At 42.1% G+C, this 20942-nt stretch overlaps 1 protein-coding gene across 1 annotated transcript in view; it reads left to right on the forward strand.

The window, feature by feature from the left end:
• The window catches only part of TGFBR2 (transforming growth factor beta receptor 2), a 61255-nt gene extending 52787 nt beyond the window's left edge, over nt 1-8468 (forward strand). Inside the window, exons 7-8 of the mRNA XM_009570383.2 lie at nt 2323-2450; nt 6036-8468. Coding sequence (XP_009568678.2) covers nt 2323-2450; nt 6036-6215 — 308 coding nt within the window. The 3' untranslated portion in view covers nt 6216-8468. The remainder of the gene's footprint in view (nt 1-2322; nt 2451-6035) is intronic.
• Nucleotides 8469-20942: the final 12474 nt, after the last annotated feature.

The raw sequence follows: 20942 nt of genomic DNA on the forward strand, positions 1-20942 counted from the left end.
AACAAAAAAAACCCAAACCTGAAAATCCTATTCAGTCTTTATGTTTGGAGAAGGAATGCTCACAGTGTAGAAAGAATTTCACAAACAGGGAAAATATATTGCAAACCTATCAATTCCCCAGGAAGACTTTCCCTTCCCCTATTTGAATCTTCTCATGAACCTGAATGGCCTTTGGATTAAGCTCCATGAGGAGGAACATGTTGGCACCACAGCACCAGCTTCCCTCTGTTAGACGTTCAGACTTCTTTAATTTCTCATGCTATAAGAAGATCTCAGAGCCTTGCTGGTGTCTATGAGCACTGCTATAATTGAACCATGACTGACAGAGATGGTGTAGGAAATGGCCATCTAAGTCATGCCATTTAAATTTTTCCAGCAAAATTTAATATTTTGGTTCACTTTTCTTTGAAGTCGAGGTATCTGCTTTGTAATCATTCTGCATCCACTGTGGAGTAATCCACATCTGACTAGCAATATGGCAACTTCCCAATTAACTTCTCAGCCTAAAGACTTGTAAAATTACTTGGACTGAGTAATCTCTAATTCATATTAATACGGTTGAAACTGGTATGCCTTCTTGTAGAGGAAAGAAAGCAAACCAGACTTTGACTCTTGAGTCTTAAAGAAAGTGATTTATGTATGAGAAGACTGGAGTCGTGTTTCAGGACTATAGCCGTTCTCCAGAGCACTGTGTGAACAGAGGCCAGCAACAGGTGGTTCAGGAGAAGGAAAGACAGCTCTGCAGGAGGCATCTGTCAGGTGACCTGCTGCATTGCACACACAGCTGTTTGCAGCTGGATCTCTAAATGCTGAACATTTGAAGCATAAGGTTTAATATTCCTTCAAAAATGTTTGTTATCTTAAGTTGGCTATTCTTTTTAAGCATTAGGAATTCTTTTTCTTTAGCCTTATAAAGTATTCATCTCGTGGCCATCGCAAGAAGTGAGATCTGCAGCCTGACTCTAAGGTTTTGGAGAAAAGTCCATGTTGTAGTCATGTTCAATCCTACCTTGTTTTTGTCATGAGACATGACAGAAGGATCTGACCCATGTTAGTTATTTCCATTATTTTATCATGTGACCCCTTACATTTCTCTCCAAAGTAAACAAAGCCAAGGTTTAGAGGTTCTTTCCATTTTTTTTTCTGGGCCTTTAATCATTATCACCTTTCTTGGAGCTTCTTTTTACCATAAAATGCCCCTTGAAAGAAGTGAGGAGAACCAGGTACTGCATTTGGACTTAGGGTGTAACATTACACAACAGTACTGTCTCCCGCCTCCTTCATCTTGCTTCACACATCTTCTGAGCACTCACATACATTCTTCAGACAACCTTGTAGATTACACTTCAGTTTTTCTTGCCCTCAATTAATTCCTAGAAAGAAATAAGAGGCAGCAGAATAGGCCAGCTTCATAAATCTTTATCTAATACTAGCAAGTCATTAGGCCTGTGAGTAAAGTCTCCATCTGTTCCCAAAGAAACCACAGCATTTTCTACACTGTGTCAGCATCTACTATAATATTTCCGCTCTCAGAGATTTCTTGAGTTTTCTCCAAAGGTCCCATATGTCTGCCTCTTCCTTTCTGTCTCCAAAGAAAAGCAAAGAAAACATGCAGCATGAAAACAAAAACTAGAACGGCAGCAGCCCCTTCAGGAAGCTGTGCCCCCTGCATCATAGGCCAAATCTGACCCGTTTTGGGAAAGAGGCCTAAAATAAGAGCAGACTACTACGTTCTACAAAGGAATGCAGCCCAGTAATTAGCAAGGGCAGCATGACAGCTTCCAGCACTGCTCCTTACTGTGTCTTTATCCTTTTCAATCAACTGTTTGCTCCTAGCAATCTCGCACATTAACATCTGTCATGATCTAGATGGACTTCAGTTTAGATTGTACCTGGTAAGAGTGTGTGAAGTCCAGGGGACCTAAGAGGGACCAGTTCTTGCAAGCATGGCTCAAGCAAAGCTCACCTTGAAGGTCCTGTGTGTTTTGTCTCAGTGCAGATTGAAAGGCTCACGAACTATTCTAGGTTACTCTGCGGCTCCGACTGCTGCTAATATGATTACGTACTAAAGGTTTTAAATGAAAATTGTTTGGTTGGCTAAGAAAGAAAAGCAGGGGGGAGGGAACGTGTGGGAGAAACACATCTGAAACATTTTTGAAAATGCCAACTGACTGTGCTTTGTTTGGAGCTGGTCAAGCAGAACAGTGGCACTGAGCAGCTAATCAGTAGCTCCTACTCCTCCAGAGAACAGCCAGCTCCCTTCACACTTGGCATCAACTCAGCCCAGCTGAATACCCTTGTGTTTGCTTATTCTTTTGGCAGAAGTGAAAGAGTATGAGCCCCCATTCGGTTCTAAAGTGCGAGAACACCCCTGTGTGGAAAGCATGAAGGACAACGTCCTGAGAGACAGAGGGCGACCTGAGATCCCCAGCTCCTGGCTTAACCATCAGGTAAGAGCACCACATGTGAGCAGCTGGGAGCTGCACTATAAGTTTAGCTGCTGCCTGCAGCCTGAGCCTTAACTGGGTGTCCTGCCCAACAGGCTGGACCTCTCTTTTGCACAGATTAGAGCTCTGTCACACAGTGACACAGGTGCTGCTGGGTTTCAGACACCACAGTGCTCTGCACCGTGCCTACCCCAAAGCCCTGGGATTTCTGCTGACCATCAATGTAATCTAAAAGTGATCAAAACAGAAAGATTGGAAACCTGAGATCCAACAGTCAACCAGACAGCCACAGAATAATTAGGGCCTTAAAGCATACTGTGTGCAGGCTCTGAAAGGTCAAAGAGAACAACTATGTACTCGGGCCCCTTCAGCAGAGAAAACAAATCTCAGTACTTTATCATGGAGAGCAGTCATCATTGTATCCCAACTGTTGACAGCTTTAAGAAAATAGGAAATGAGCCTTCAGCAAGCCAGTCTGTCTTTATTCAGGTTGCACATTAGCAATCCATTTCCCTTGCGTGTCATGAAGCACTCTGTCACCTTTCCCCATTCGTGGACACCATGGTTGCACTTCCTAGGCACTAGTAGATTTCTCAGTAGATGAAAGTGAATGGAAATAAGCCAAAGGTATGCATTTCTTCACCTTTACTCCAAGCAGTTTTATCAGTAGAGATAAAATGAGAATAGTATCATAGAAGTAGTGAGACTTGGTCATTCCACTTGTCAAGGAAATATGTTGAGTGGTCTTCACACACAAAGGAAAGCATTGTGAATGTTTATAAAAGCCCAGGCAACCAAGATCAGCTAGGATTTCCAACAGGAGCAGTATAAAATTCCCTTTTTTATTCCAGCTGAGATGTTGAAATCATAGTCTAACACCTACTTAAGAAAGGCCAAGTGTGTGACCAAAATCAACCAAGAGCAATGCATCTGCCTCCTAGTGACTATGGCAGAGTGCAGCCCCTTCCTGGACCACAGGGACTTGTTCCTATGTAGTCATCTGTGGTGGGCAGGGTTATTGAGGAGGGGCTTTTATCTGTGGAGGAAATCTGTATTTTGAGGCACTTGATCTACTGCGACGTGACCCTGCCCATGGCAGGGGGATTGGAACTAGATGATGATCTTTAAGGTCCCTTCCAACACAAACTTTTCTATGATTCTATGAATATCTGATATTACCAGTACTAAAAAGCCCTTGTCATTTTTAGGAGCCATGGATACAACCATCTTCTAAATGACAAGTTGAGCTGGGAAGGAGAGATTATAATAATGCTTACCTTTCTAGAAAAGAACTGGTTGTGGAAATTTTTTAAAAATTATGGATGAGCTAGTAAAAGAGATCATGAGTTGATTGTGGTTGTTTGTTTTCCACAAAGGCAAAATGAAGTCCAAACTGATGTGGTGCATTTTGGTACAATTAGCAAAACAGAAAAGAATCCTGAGCCAGATCATTTGGGAGAAAAACAATAAATAGTGGAAAATGCTTAAAATTTTTCATGGTGTGAAGACATTTCTCCAGATATTCAAAAGACATGGTCTGGCATGTGAAAAGTATTAAAGTAAAGAAGCGTAGAGAACTGCTTAGGGAAACAGAAGAACAACATGAAAATCTGTGCAGACTTGAGGATAATTCTCAAGAGCAAAAGGAAATCTAACTTAATACCAATCTGTTGCTGAATGTGAAAGAAAGATACTGCTCATGTTAATGCAAAGCCAGATGTGGTCAGCAAATATTTCTGTCCTGCATTTGGGAAGAGTCAGATAACGTACATGCAATAGAAGGTGAAGAAGGCCAATAAAAGCAAAAGTCATTGGTGCTTAAAGCAGGCCTGGGGCAGTGTTAGGAGGCGTAGAGATTTGTCTGTGTTTGGGACAAGGCTACTCCTGCAGGCACTGCAGTGGGTCACTGCACTATGTGGCAGTGGAAACTGGCAATAATGCTGAATAGGCCTTGGAGAGAAGTGTCTAGGAGCTCGTTTCATGCACAGTCAGTTGTAACGGCAGGCATAGGTGTGCCGGCATATGCCCAGGGCACCTGGGTAGGGAAGCGCTGCTCTCGGGATCTCCATGGTGCTCAGGCATGGGGCAGGCTCACAGCTGCTGTCATGACAACGAGCCTGAGCACGTGAAGGGCTGCGGCTCAGGGTACTAGATTAGAGCTGTAAGATTTCGTTACCTCTGGGTTTACTTAGCAAGTAAAATGATCACAGACTTGGACCTAGGTGTCCTGCATTTGACCTCAGAGATTTCTTTCCTATATAAAACCCAGACCTCAGCCTGTCCCCAGTACAGGGCACCCCATCAACTGTGAGGACCACACATCTGTGCTTGTGTGTCGCCGAGATGGGCACAGCTGGCTCCAACAGGATTCAGCAGAGTCTAATGCAGGAAATGGATGCCTGATAACACACTCACAGGACATTTAATGAAAGTGGATTTAATCCCCGTCATCGGAATCCCTTCAGCATTTCACATTGCGCTATCTAAAATGCAGTGACGCATTGGCTTCTGCAGGGCTGTGACAGTTTGCAGCAGCTGAGGATCTGCTTTGAACTCCATAGAAGTTGCTCTTACTGTAATGGCTCTTCCATATTCATTTCCTTCCTCTGCAGTCGTGTTTTTGTAATGAACTCATTATTCATCGTGATAAAATTCTGGAATGGATTTACATATTACAATTTTTTCCCTCCCTTAATGAGATTTGTTGCACTATTGATTTCAAGTTAATGTTTAATATTTAATTTAATTTACTGCTTGTAATTTTAATGCCAGCAGAAAACTAATTCTATTTGTATACAGACAATAACATTCCACTATTAACATTGACATCAGTCAACATCACCAATTAGGTAAATTATGCAATTAATGCAGTGTTGTGAAATGTTATTTTTTTAAATAAGAAGTTTAAGATAAATCCTACTTAATGGGCTTTTAGTGTCATAAAGCAAAGCACACAGTTTCCTGGCATACCTCATGTTTATAAAATACATTACAGAGATGCAACTGTTTTTTGCTCCTGTAAACATGTGCATCAGCATTGAAATGAAGGTTAAATAGTTACATCTGTGAATGACGTGTTTAAGTGTTTGTGGGACTGTGGCCCATATTTGCACATAGATTTAGTTAGTCTGCAAGGAATTCGTAAAGGGCTGATGTAGGGCCTGATATCACTGGCAACCAGAATTTTGTTCGAAAAATGCAAACAGACTTAAGGCACTCAAAGGCATGTATTGAGTGGTAAGTCACATTGTCCAAGAATACTGATCATATTTATAAAAAAAAAAAAAAATTACTTGATTCTATAGCACTAGTACAAAGCATCATTTTTCTTGATACAAATTATCAGAACATAAACCCAGAAATTATAGTACCAACTGAAGTGCTGAAAACTTTGTAGTAGGGTTTCTTTTAGAAAACAAAAAAAAAAGCATGCCCCCATGACAGTAGCAGCAGAGCCCATAGAGACCCTCCAGGAAACACGTGAGTAACGCCCTGAACTTCAGAAGAAACTAAGGCAACTCTTACGCTTTGAGGGCTTTGGTGGTGACTGGCCCCATCACAGCTGCTCTCTCTCTGTGCTCTCTGCAGGGCATCCAGATGGTGTGTGAAACTCTTATTGAGTGCTGGGACCACGACCCCGAGGCCCGGCTCACGGCGCAGTGTGTTGCAGAGCGCTTCAGCGAGTTCAAGCACCATGACAAGTTATCAGGTAGAAGCTGTTCAGAGGAGAAGATCCCCGAAGATGGCTCTGTGACCACCGCCAAGTAGCAGACACCTGAGAGCTCTGAAACGCAGGGAAGTCGCTCCTTAACACATTCACCTTGGCAAAGGAAGAAGTCTCAATCAGTGCCTTGACTTTCTTCCTGGAGGACTGAGGCTGTCACTACTCCTTTTAGGCTCTGGCTCTGGACAGAGAGATGTATTTGTGGGAATTAAAAGCCGGGGAGCAAGTGTCGTACCCTAGCATTGGCTGCCAGCATCATGTCATAGGAGGAGTTATGTATGTTAGGACTTCCTCAGGAAATGAGTTTTGAAAATAGCCAATAACATTATGCACTTTATTAATGCCTGTATATAACTATGAAATTGCTAATTATATATATATACATATATATATATATAAAATGTGTGTGTGTGTGTGTGTATGTGTGTGTATATCTATATATCTATAAACAGCCATGCTCTGGAAAAAAAGAATTGAAATAAAAAAAAACGTGCTTCTAGGAAATTACCGGTGCATGAGAGATCCCTCCCTGCTTCGGGAAGTAGCCTGGGGAGACTGGCATAGCAGGACACCAGCAATTGTGTGCTAAGCACTCAAAGATAGGAACAGGAGGTGATAAGAAGACAGCTTTCAAAGCATGTGCTGTGAACACCTGGCTGTGACCCGGCAGTTCACAGTTGCGGGACGAATGTCACAGCAGACAGGCCAATTTGGCTTTGCAGTCGTACCTATGCATTCATGTCTGCAGCATGTTTTAGACGGTTCAGGGATGCCTTTGCTCTCACCTTAACCCCAGAGTCTTCATAACGTCCCAGAACTAGGATGTAAGGAGGTTTGGTACCTCCCACACGTGTGTTTCCATACAGAGGTCATTCGTGTTATATGTTTATTGCTTTAATTCATGCTGTTTGCAAGGAGGTTACAAAATATCAGGCGGTTAAGTTTCCCCCCAAACCATATCAAACAAGAGAGGGCCAACAATAATCCAAGCAGATGGTTTGTATTTGCTGTGCATTCTAAGTGCAGGCAATACTGGGGTTTTTTTTTCCTTCCTTTTACCTTGATTGTGCTGCTGTAAGAACAGACATTTTTTTTCGCTGTACATCTAATCCCTAGACATACCACAGTCTGACTCTGTTCCACGGTGTCTACAGAAAAGTAAGTGAAAATGACCAGTGCCTTTATTTTTACAAAAGGACTTGGAGATGAAGGAAAGCTTTGTAGCGTTAGGCTAATGACATATCCTGCCCTCAGAACTGCTTGCTCAAAGGACTGCCCTCAGCAAGTCAACAATTAACAGAAAAAAAACTAAAACAGGTAAAGATTATTTATTCCAAAAGGATCCCTCAGACATTGCTTACATTCTTTCAGTTCTCAAAAATGTTTTAAGACCATTGACATCACATTGGGTCTACGTAAATGATAGCAATGTGTTTAATAAGTGCTAACAATTTTGTCTTCAGGAGTTTTGCAGTGATTTTTTTTCCCCTTTTTTCTTCCTCGTGGCACAAGCGGGCCTTGGAAATTAGACATTGAGCCAGCACAAACCAGTCCTGTACAGAAGTATCTGGTGCCATTTATTAAACACCTTTGACAGATAAATATTGATATTTCTCAAGATTATGTTGTGTAAGTCATCAAAAATTCAAATTCAAGGAATCAAAAATTCAAAAGCAAGTTAAAAGTTACGGTGACAGATATTTTATTTGAAATGGTTTTGTATCTGCTTGTTTTTTATTTTAACTGAACTACTTAGAAATATTTAAACAGCAGGGCAAAACCTCAACAACTACAGTGAAATTCAGAGGATACTATGTAAAATTTTAGGCAGGGGGATGGGGTGGAGGTGTGTGTTAAAAAAAGAGGGAAAATTGGGCAAGTGGGGGGGCAGGAGGTGGGGCCAGCGGCCCTCTAGCAACACCCAAAGCCTTGATGCTGCTGCTGTTGCCTGGTTGTCTGGAGCAGGATGAGGGGAGAGGGGATGTCATGGCCCGTTTTTCTTCCTCCATCCACGCTGAAGGTCAAGGAATGATGTCTGGTAGTTCCTGACAATACTGACATTTTTATGGTCTTTTTTACTACTACATGTAAAGGAAAGTTGTAATTCTTTTAAGGAATATTTCACCTGTACATCATGTATGAAATAGGAATGTGAACATTATATATTCTTGTATATCAAATGTTTCAAGCACTTAACTTGCTTTGAAAACAGTTTTGACATTTTTGAGGGGCTGTTTTGTTTTGTTTTGTATACATCAAATGTTTATCGGAGCAAATAAAATAACACAGACTCAAGTTTGTCTTTCATCTCTGGAGCGTCCAGCCCATTAAATCTGTGTCACTGAGAAGTATGTGATTAATGTGCTTGTGCCTTACAGCTACTGTGCTCCACTCAGAGCTTTCACACTTTTAAGCTGATACCTCTTACATGGAAGACATGCAGAGCACAAGCCCCACATGAACAAAAAGCAAGCTATTTCCCTCCTTCACAAAAATAATTACCTGGAGCGTGACTTCGGTGAAGTCTAAGCCTTTACACAGGATGCAGTCCACCAGTGCCTGATCCAGGCATCTGGGACTCTCAGGGTATGACCGTTTTTTTTCAGAGAATGTATTTTGGTGCCAAAACCTCTACCAGAATCATGCTTGACTGCTTTGAATATCTCCTTTAGCCCCTTCAAGTGAGGATTCCCCGAACAGCCACATGGGTATCTTTGTTCGTGAGTCAAGCAGAATCAGAGCATGACTGGCTGGCAGTAACTTCCAGTCCAGGCACTATACTTGCTGGTCATCTGGTCCACGGTCCTGCTTAAAACAGGCAGCTTAGATCAGGTTGCTGAAGACCTCACTGAATTTTGAGCATGTTCAATGCTAGTGATCTCACAGTCTCTGTGGGCACCTGGTGCTCCAAACAGAGCAACACATGCAGCCTATGTCAGGTGTGATGCAAAGCACAGCAGCCACATCTTGTCTCAACTGGCAAAGTGAGGACTTTGTGAAGAAGGCCCTGCCTCCGTGCACTCCCAGAGTGCAGGTGACCACCTCTTCCTTCAAGCCAGCTACCTCTGCCTCATACTTAAAATCAAGCTGCAGAGTGAGGATGCCCTGAAATCAGCTGAAACCATCTGCCTAGGAACAGCATGGAGGGGCCTTGCCACAGGGATGCTGCTGAGCATGCAGCCAGAACAGCAGCCTTGCCAGCTGCAAAGCAGCACTGACAGCACCAGCCTTACCATAGCTGCTCTAACAGTGAGGAGCAGTGGAATGCTCTACTGCCTTCCCCTCCTCAGCAAGCAATAATAGTACAGCTATCTCTTCTCTCCTGTTCTTCAGCAAAGGCCAGGTACAAAACAGCTCTCAGCTTCCCTACAGGTGTTCAAAGCATCACTGCCTGTTCCGCCGTGGTTTCCTGCAGCGCCCTGCCAAGCCCTGGGCAAGGCTAGCATCACTGTGGTTAGCCCCAGCGTTTGCTAGTGCACTGCTGACAGTGCCCACTCATCACCAATCCCCGTCACTAGCTGCATATTGACAGACATCGTCAAGCCCTGACATCCTATTTACACTGGCTCAAAGTCTTAAGTCCTTTGGGCATAAGACAACCAAGTATTGGAAAATCAAATAAAAAGTGTATTAAGAAAATGTAGCGGGGAAACTGCACAGACTTTTCAGTCTTGAAGTACACAATATCCTTGAAATGAAGTACACTATATCCTTCTAATATTTTTTTTTCAGTTAAGGCTTTTGTCCACCTACCTTTTCCTGAATATAATATTCAATGTCCTTTTGCAAGCAGGTCTTAATTAGCATGTCAATCAAGGAAGCTCCAACTGTGCAATATAGAAGGCAATCCTTGGGTTTTCTACTGAACCTTGCAATGGTCTCAACTGGTTGGCAAAGTTCCTTGAAACAGCCTGCTTCTATATTATCAATTCAGACTATTCCCAGTACAATAGGGATTTCACCTCCTTCTAGGATATTCCCAGTTGCTACTGGAATAGACATGAATAATAAGAAAAAAATCATGACCCAGCTCCTGTGAGGGTGGGGAAGGAAAAAAAGAAATACATTAAGACATTCTTATTCTGAATGCTCCTGGAAACAAATTGGACCACATGCAGAGCACCTGCAATATTGTCCTCTTGTCAAGCCAGCTGTGTTGGGACCCAAGGGCTTTCTCTGCTTCCAGAGGAACACTGATTAATTTATTTCCTGATCCTTTGCTCTTTCCCTCTCTCCCTGCTTGCCTTTTTTTTTTGGCATTATGCTTTCAATAAAAAGCTGCCTATGGCAATTTTTCCCTCCAGCCACAAAGAAGACGGAGAAAATTCTGTTCCAGACTGTCTGCTTCTTGTGCCTGAATGCAGTTTGGCTGCGTTCATGCTGCTTATTACTTGGCAAATATTCATGCAAGTGGGCGCACACCATGTGCGTGTTCAGAAGGCTGTTGCTGGGGGCGGGGGGGAGAGGGGCCAGTGCCAAAAATTCCAGTCGCATGCCAGTAAACAGGGGAGGTATAAGTGATGCACCTCACTGCAGGATTTTGGTGTTTTTTTAATCAAGCACCTGCGTCCTATTGAGTTACATTTCCCAGCATGGCCCAAAGATCCAGTTGGCCTGAGGCAATGGTGCCCCACCCTGGCTGTCCATACCCCATTTCCTCACAGTGCCATGACCTCCGGCAGCTGAAAGGCCCTGCACGTGGGCAGAAAGCGGAGGACAAAGTCAGTGATTTGTTGGAATACAGACCGATTGTGAGGCTCCTGGGAGGACCAAGCCTAAGAAATATATTTAAAACTCTTGACTAATGAATGCTTTGAGCACCACCTAATTACTCATGAAGAGGCAAAGGCAAAAGGCAGCTCATGAATTATCTGCTGCGAAAGATTTTCCTGGTTGTAATGATGATAAACCAACATCCTTGGACAGTTGCATTTAGGTAGATAAATTCTTAAAAAATAAAACGACCCCCTAATCAAGTTGGCACGATTAATCTCTCACTGTCGAAGCCCCTGTTTCACAAATGTGCTGCCATGCAAAAGCAGGTAGAGAAAAGATCCCTGGCGGTTCTTCCCCAGTAAACCATCTTTTGTGTGTCACAGGAGGAATGGCTCCCAGCTGAAAACACCCCCTCTCTTCCTCCTCTGCTGCAACAAAGCTCTCCTGTGGAAGTAGAAATGAAAAAGCAATTCACCCCAGGTTTTTTTTTTTTTTACTCATCCATGGCTTCAAGCCTAGGACACCGCCTTTGCCCTCCCTGCTGCTCATTCTCCCAAGTGCCCTCCCTTCTGCCTCTGGATTGAGGCGCTGATCTTTCTCTCACGAAAGCAATTCATGGTATTTGTGCTTCAGAACAAGACCTGCATCGGGTACTGGGGTTTAAACATCAAGCTCAGCCCTCCACAGCCTTGCAAAGGGCACCTCATTGTTACTTCTGCCCAGGCTGGAGCCATGCCTTTCCTTCCGTGACCATCTCCCACTGGCCTACTCCCAACAAGGACCAACCTGACTGCCAGGGTCTGTCCTGCCCTGGAAACAGCACCTGAACAAATTCATTGCACACACCCGTTTAATACCCCACTGCATTGCTTATTTGCAGCAGGAGTGATGCAGAGGAAGCAAAGCTCAAAACAAATACACATCATACGTGTTTCTAAACAACTTGCATGCAGATGGTGAACAGGTGGCAGGCCAGGCTGATCGGCTTTCTGCTCCAGAACGAGCGGTTGTGTGAGGCTCCCCAGACCAGGGCTGTCTCCTTAGTGTCCAGAAGGAGCAGATGACCACATTGTTCCCTCCTGGCATCCCCAGGGTAAAGCTTCCATGGGCTTGTCATCCACATGAGTGACTCTCATGCCCTCGCCCCCCCCGTGCTATGCAACCCACCCCTGACATCTGCAGACCTGCTGCAGCAGAGGTTTCTATAGTGTACACATCAGTCACCTGCCAGTACAATGTAAGGACCTTTGAAATGTCCTCTTTTCCACAGCGCACCTCAGCCACCAGCTGGCTGTGTGTGGCATTTAGGTGAGTGTTTTTATTTAGGATAAGCCAAATCAACATAGGATACAGGACATATTAGCAGAGCTGTATGTGGAGCTGCTAAAGAGGAGCTCCTCACCCCACCCCTAGCCTCAACAAAGCCCAAACCCAGCACTTTCTCTCCCACAAAATGTTCCAGAAATAGGCTTCCTTCTGTTAGAAATATGCCAGGGTCTTCATGCTTCCACCTTGCAGGAGATCATTTAAGGTTAGAAAATGTTTTACAGAAGATATTGATTGCATCTAATTCCTGCTTTCACTTTAGGGCAAAAGCTGTCTTTCTCATTCTCAAACAGAAGGCAGTATAAACTTCTCCTGAGATAAACATCTGCTGGTCTGTGGCTTCAAGTGTTAATACTTATAGGCTGCTCTCTGTCTGCACACTTCCTTATGTGAACACCGAGAGGATCTCTGCACTAATCTCGCAAGGCTGCCTATGCTATGACTACCCAGTAAACTAAGATAACAAAGATACCAATGGTAAATTGGGACTACACCATTTGGCAGTGTGTAATAAATGCCTCCCCAAACTCAGAAGCAGCAAGTGTCATCACTTCATAGATCAAGATGAAAATACATGGCCTCCTCTGGGCTGTTCCAGTGCATCATTGCAACAATTGTTTGAGAATCTTTTAAAATAAAATCATATTTTTCAATAGACCAAATAGTATATGAATACCTGGAATGATAAAAACAGTATTTCAGCTTCAATCCAACAAAACTGAGCTAAAGGTTGTCAGAGAAAGGATCTGGTAAAAGCAAGTACAAAGCCCATCTGCTCACACCACCAAGAAAATCAGTTATGCAGTGCTGCCACCAAGGAGAATTATAACTTGCAGCCATGGGTTAACAGGAACCATTTTCAGGAGCAGCCCGTCCATAAGAGGCACTTAGCAAGTGAAAGATGATAACTGCTGGTACTTGAATTTGGTCTTATTTTTGGAAAGGAGAGGTTTCCTCCTTTGGTGAAATTAAAGCCAGAGTATCGATTCTCTTCAGCTGAGATATTCACTTTCCATCAGCCATCCAGTGCTCCTGGAGGCAGAAGAAAGTAGACCATACCTTTAATTAGCTAAAAGGTTTTGAACGGGACATAAATCTCATTCCAAGACTTTTAATTTTTCTGTTGTTAAGCCTCATACAGTTTTACAGAGACTTGCTCACGTGCTTTGGCTACAACACCCTTTGCTTACCTAATCCCAATGTGAAAAGAAGAAGCAGTATTTCTATAACATGACAATGTCACCGGCACTTCAGCCTCACTACTGAGGAGGAGTTTGCAAAAGCAGATTGCAGGGGATTAGACTGATTTTTTTTTTTTTTCTTGTAGTGCTTAGAATGGCATAGCAAAATGCTCCCGTGTTTTAAGGCATTTATGACATCTCCCATTAAGTAGCAGGTTGTGTAGCTTAAGTACTTCTGGAAAGGATGCATAAGCATTATTAAATAAGGAAAAAAAATAAAGCAATTTCATTTTAATGTGGGAATGTTAACATTAATTTGCTTGTCTTGCAATAATTTTTGGAATGGTTGTTTTTAAGAACCTAATCTTAACAAAGCCATATGAAATGGAAGAAAGAATTTAAATTAACTTTCTTCATCCATTTATAAACTGTTTAGGTTAATCACAGTAAACCAAACAGGATTCAGTCATACTTAAACACAGCCTTTGCCTAAGTATAAACTGTTTACTATATCCATAACACACAACCAGACAAAATTAATTCCTGATCTGAGGAACAGTCTAATTTGGTTTTATTAGCTCTAGAGGAAAGCATTCTGGCAGAAGAAGATTTGCTTTTCAGTACAAAATCTTCTCAGGAAAACTCTCCCTAGAGCGAGCAAGTGATGCCACCTTCACCACTTCAGCATCTTGGTCTAAATCTCCTAAGGTAGGACAGGTCCTTCCCCGACAGCAGCCACAAGGAAAGATGGGCAGCTGATGGGCAGACAAATGGAGCTTGGAAGCTTGGAACCCTACTCCATGTGCCTTCGTGTGCTTGCATCAAGAGATGTTTAATAAGTCATCTCTTCTCATTACTGTAACACCGCTCAGGTCAATAGGTTTTACATCACTGCTTTGACCTATTACTCCTATGGATTACAGGTAGATTTTTAGTACGGACAATGTGCTTTTCATTCCAAAATATGAAGTGTGGTCACAGACTAGCTTAAAGAATGCTTGTTGTTTTCATTTTGTGTCTTGATATTGCTGCTAATGACGTAGAGTATTAGGTTAGAAATATCCTAGCAAGGTATATATTAGATTTTTTACAAAGAAACTTTTGCCTTTCAGTTTTTCAGTGAGAATTTTGAAAATCCTTGATGAATCTTGATTGCCATGCATGTTGGCGAGGCTGAAGCTCTGTATTTTTGCACTACTTGCCCTGGTGTGCAAAATCAAATCAATCATATTAGCTTCTAGAAATGGAAATTTATTTTGTGGACAAATGCATGAAGTACTCTTTGGATATAGGACGTGTCAAATGATGGTGTTCATCTTTTTTCATCTTCTTTTCTATACATGAAGCCAATGAATTAGCAAATGACTCCTCTCACTGTCATAGCAACATATTTCTTGCTTGAGCCACACATCTTGGCAACAGTAAAATTATTAACTTGAGGATATTAAATGCTCTAATTAATACCTTGTGTATGCTTGTGACTCCATTTTGCTACACTTTGTGGTAAGAATTGCATTTTTAAATAACTGCTTTAATTGTCTTCCAGGAGTAATTAAAATGAAATCACAGGTATTGTGAGCTGCATGTAGAGCTTTCATTAAGACAATAATTATGGGGGAAGGGTTCTTAATCAGGCAGAGGGGGAGCTTTTTTATTTATTTGTGTTATGCAAATATCTCCTACATGATTGTCTCATCAAGCTCAATACTCCAGGACCAGAGCAATGTCTTTGTCTTCCAGTTCCAAAGAAACGTAGTAAAGTAAATAGAGAGGGTACTTTTTATGAAGAAATACATTTAAAAAAACAAGAAAGAAAACCTTTCAGGAAGAGCTGCACAACTGAAAAGAAAGGTGACTGGAAAGGCCAAAGTGTTTAGTACTTCTTTGGTTGTATCAGTCTTCTCTCTAGCTACAATCAGACAATAAAAGATTAATTCTCAAACTAGCATGGGATGAGAAAAGATTGGATAATGCTTAGAATATTGTATTATTCCAGCCTGATGACATTCATCCTCATAATCTCAGATCCATTCATGCTTGTCTCTGGCTACTCTCCAGCATAAAATGGGAATACCTGGCCAGCTCCAAACCCAAATGCACATCTGAGCCATGTCGTGGCTCTGTACCAAGGTAAGACTTCGATGCTCACCCATTCTTCCCTTCTCAGCCCTGCTTACCTGCAGCATCAGCACCCACACACATGGCCCAGACACGCCTTTCAGCACCCTCCAGTCTCAGCTTATCCACAGCCAACTTGATGTTCAACTGCTCGAGGACAAATTTCTCCAAGCTGCAACATGACCCAGAAAGGATTCCTGCAGTCATATAACTTGCTCCCATGAAGCCAAAAAGCAGAGGTGGTACCTTCCATTTGAAAGAGGGCAAGAAGAGCTGGGGACAATTTAGGTCCCTTCGTCTCAGGAAATTACAGAGGGTGGGAGAAATCAAACTAGTCAAAGTCAACTGGAAAAACAATGAGAAGAGGGTAGCAATCAGCATGGATTCATCATGTTTGTGTGGTTTTGGTTTGTTGTTTGTTTTTTTCTCTGCAAGGCTGTAGCTCTTGTAGAATGGAGAAAATACAGTAAATATACAGTTTGAGCTTAAAAGGCTTCTGACACCACCTCAAGTGATAACGTTATTTGAAAACTATGGAAATGTTGTCTAAATTCAAGTGCAAAGTGGCTGAAAAGCTGGCTTGAAAGATATAATAGTTACTATGTAGATCCCTAGGAGGCATCGAATACAGTTCCACAGATACCCAAGTCTAGCCTAGAGGCTGCACATGTGCTGCAAGACAAACCGATAATTCGAATTCTCCTTGGCAGGTTGAATAAATCATAGAATATCGCAAGTTGGAAGTGACCCACAAGGACATCATCAACTCCCTGCTCCTCCCAGGACTATGTAAAACTAAACCATATGATTAAGAGCATTGTCCAGACACTCCTTGAACTCTGAAAGGCTTGTTACTATGACCACTTCCCTGGGCAGCCTGTTCCAGTGACCAATAAGCCTCTCAATGAAGAACCTTTTCCTAACATCTGACCTGAACTTCCCCTGGCGCCACTTCAAAACATTTTTTCATGTCTTGTTGCTGCTCGCCAAAGAGAGGAGATCAGCACCTCCTCCTCCACTGCCCCACTTGAGGAAGTTGCAGCCTTCACTGAGGTCACCCCTCAGCTTTCTCCAAGCTGAACAAACCAAGTGACCTCAGCCAATCCTCCTCTAAGTCTTGCCCTGAAGACCTTTCACCATCTTGGGTGCCCTCCTCTGGACACCCTCTAATAGTTTGATGTTGTTCTTGTATTGAGGTTTCCCAAACTGCACACAGTACTTGAGATGGGGCTGCACCACTGCAGTGTAGAATAGGACAATCTCCTCCCTTGCCCAGCTTATTATGCTGTACTTGATGAAAAAAACATGATCCTCTTTAGTGAGGATATTTACAAAGGAGTAATTAAGCGTATGGATACCTTAGGGAGAAAATGTAGAGTGTCTGTTCTCAGAGTGGATCACAAACCTGACAAGAGTCAATAGCATCTTGCTATTACAAAACAAGGTGAATATCACACTGTGATGTCTAAGCAGCAGTGGTGGCTGAGAGAGGTACAAATTGATCGTGCCTCTCTTTTAAAGCCTGGCAAGGTTTCAGAGGACTGTTCTGTCTTATTTTGGGCAGCAGAATAATCAGAAGACTTTGAAACACAGCCTCTGTGGAAATGTGAGGGGAGTGACTGTACTTCAGAAATACAAAATAAGACAACATGTGTAGTTCCCTAAAGTCCATTGAAATCCAATGTGTTCACAAAAGACTTCCTAAAACAAAATAGGATTTTGTCTGAAAAATTCCAAGAAGTTTAATTCTGGTTCCCTCCTTTGCCTCATATGAGATGCCCAAGAGCGCTCTGGAAGAGTCATCTGTGTGTGGCACAAGTTGTTTACCAGAGGACGCACCAGTAGATGGAGCACACGACTAGGCAGTGCTGCTCTTTGGCTTTCTAGAACTAATTAATATTCTCATTGTTGACTGCTTGCAGCTTGAGACAACAGGGCTGGTGGATAGAGACCCGGACCAGCCACTAGATCTGCCACCCAGCCAGAGTTTCCTTGCTGCTGTGCATCAGCTGAGAGGCTAGATCTGCTTTGGTGTTTACCACTGATTTTTTTAGCTATCTGACTTTATTTATATGACAATTAGGCTTAGCTCATATGCTACTCTTTATGCCATCATAATAATCAATTTCCCCAATTTCCTTGTTCCCAAGAATTTAGTACATCCTACCTCTCAACAAAAGGTCCTTGCAGCATTTTGCAAGTACCCAAAGATTTTGTACTTTGTTTGCCTGAGCCTCCCATGCCACACAGCTTTTAAAATTACCTATTTCTTCATGCATGTCAAACTTTAAAACTTCCAACTTCATGAGGAAATTTGATGAACATGTGTCTGATCTTTCTGCAAGGATTAGTGATGACAGTATGAAGCTAGATTAGCTAAGAATCTATATCGGTACTTGAGTGGTAACTTCATTTCTCCATTTTAATTTTTCACTAGGTAGTCCTACCCACCTTACATTTTCCGTCCTGATTCCCATCTTACATAAGTTTTCCTAAATGATACCACATCAAATACTGTAAGAGTCCCATCTAGAAAATAAATGTGGGGTTCTTTTTCTCTCCAGAAAACTCTTTGTTTAGCCTAGCACCATCTCTCTTTGCTAAGCCCGTATCACACTATCTCCCATTTTTCATTCACTGCTGTCTCCTGGTAGTGACTCCTTCAACAATTTTTCTAAAGCTACAGTGCAAGCCTTCACAAACCCAGAAGTTTTAAAGTTCCTTGTGCATCATTCTTCTATAAAACAGGACAACTAACATTTCTTTCTCCCAACTTTGTCATACTTAGTTTCTCAAGGCCAAATTAGTCTCCCATGTCGTACAGTGCACAGTGAGGTCCTGATCTTGGCATTATCATGGCTCCAACAGGAGTAGCGAGTGATGATCATTTGAGCATCTAGACAAACCTATTGCTGAGAAGGAGAAAGCAAGATGTCACTTCAACACACCAATCTAAGCACTGCTTTTGCTTCAGCTTTCAATCTTCCCCCTTCTGCTACTCTGACATTTTTCCTATGGTGCCAAATAGTGAAAAATCTCCCTCTGAAAAAACGTCCAGGCACAAGAGAAGACACAGAAACAGAGCAAGAGTGAAAAATCTATATCACCAGACACAAAAGGGGCAGGATGTAGCCAATGTCTGCCAGATTTAAGGAGTCACTTCCCAGAGTGACAAGCTGCATGAAAGCTTCTTTGAAGAACAGTGTTGTACAGAGGACAATATAAACCACACAGTCCCAAAGGCAGATGTTATTCTCCATGGGCCCCTGCTATTTCATGGCAGGTGCTTTCATCATACTTTCCATTTTTAAATAACACTGCAGAAATTAACGGTTTCCAAGTTACAAGAAATAATTTCACCAAAACAGAATATCTGTGTTAAACAGAACTATTAAGGGCCCATGTCTTCCACTTTCCATTATTTGTCTTTATCCTTCATAAAATATTTCATCAATTTTTTTAAAATTAATTTTAAAAATGTGATTCATTGTACTTCAATTGTACATGAGCTACTGAGGCATAAAGTGGTCACCTCTTGGACTTTTTCAAGATTAACCTTTCAGTATCACTTTTATTATTGAGAAGGCTTTAAAACAAACTTCACCCTGATACATACCGTATTGTTACCGTACTACAGTGTCCTGCCTTCTGAAAGGATGTGGATGGACCGTGCTATGCAGTGTCAGGGTTCGTGTCAGTTTTTTGATGACACCATGACGGGTACTGCTTCACCACTCCACTCCTGCAGCACAGCCACGAGGCGCATTCAGGTACATTAGATTTAGCAGAGCTTAATTGGTCCCATGACCATTGTTTCCTTCTGTGGGTTTGCCTCAGAACCTTTGACGTTCTCTTTATTGTACGTCTTGCTGTGCAGATTTCCTTGTTTTGTTTTGCTTCTCAAAGTAATTTTTGGTTGATTATTGTGTGGTTACAGAATTAGAGTAATAACATCTAATTGTACATCTGAAGCAAAAACATGTAATTGTGGGAGAGTAGGTTCAATTTAAAGAAAGAAAACCCCTCCACCGGGGTTTCGCATGGTTTGCACAGTGCATTTGCCAGGCAGTGCTGCTTTGATTGCATCTAACCTGCAATTAGCATGTGCAATTAAGACATAATGAATGTGTGCAATTGCATTATTTCGGGATTAACAGTAGCAATATTTAGCACTGTACTAGACACGGTGCTTATAAGATCAAACTATTTATCAGCATTTACCAATTATGCCACAAGAAGGAGGGCAGGTGTGTGACTGAGCCTTACCCACTACTGATTTCCAGGATGAATGCACTTCGCTCTCTTGTTGAAAGCCCATGGAAGCAGGCAGCAGGGAAGAGAGGCTGGGCAGATTTGGCACTGTTGAAAATGGAGGACTCAAATGACACTTTCAGCTTACCACTGGCTTGTCATAGAGCTCACGTGTGACATAAGAGGAGGAAGGCTGAATTAGCATTTAATATCTCTAAATTCTCCTCCTCCTCCTCTCCCTTCAACATTTCACATTAGTTTTGTGAGCCTAATCACGCTGTCCAAGGATTTAAAAATAAAAATTATTTGAGCATGAACTAATGCTGCGATCTGTGTGTATGCAGAAGGCTCAGGCACACAACAGGTTTTTACGCTCTTACCTAACATTCTGGGAATGCAACTTTACCAGTGCCACCAGGCTTCTCTTAAAGGGCAGTACTTATCCTTTAAGGGTCAAATGATAGTTGAAAAGTCTCTTATTGCATCATTGAAGGATACAAATAAAAATACACTTCAATCCATTCTCACAGAAATAAAGATAAATTTGAATCTCTAGGCACAGACCTTGAATAGATAACTGAGATGTTCTAAGATGTTCAAACTGTTGGTGTTGAGATGAAAGATCTGAGTGATAAAACTCAGTGCCAAATTAAGCAAAGGTTTCCGGTTAACTCAGTGAGAGTTAGAAGCACTAAAATCATACATAACGAGACTCTATTTATATGTATTATCTATCACAGAAAATCATATTTGAACCCTTGAGACCAGGACTGCTCGTTCCAGGCACGATGATTTATGTGAGTGATTTTGCACACGGACCCAGCACAAAGACCCAAAATTCTTACAAGATGCATCTACACAACCTAGAGTAAAACCTGCATCAGCATCCTTTCTGTCTATATGTTCCCTTCCTTTCCTAAAGCTCCATATTGCAAAAGAGATTACTGAAAGTAGACACAAGAAATTATAAAGATTGAAACAGCCAGTAGATCAGCTACTACATTGATTTATGCCTGTCCCTCATTAATTCTAGAGCTTGGTCAAGCATCCCAAGAGATGGCACTTCTCAGTAACTAGCAGATGGAGCTCAAGGGTCAATTCCATCTATCTAGAAGAGTAAAAAAATAAATGAAGTGGCCATTTTGGCAAAAACAATTTAACTTCTGCATTTCAATGGAG

The sequence above is a fragment of the Cuculus canorus genome, chromosome 2 (assembly GCF_017976375.1).
Source record: "Cuculus canorus isolate bCucCan1 chromosome 2, bCucCan1.pri, whole genome shotgun sequence".
Taxonomy (NCBI): domain Eukaryota; kingdom Metazoa; phylum Chordata; class Aves; order Cuculiformes; family Cuculidae; genus Cuculus; species Cuculus canorus.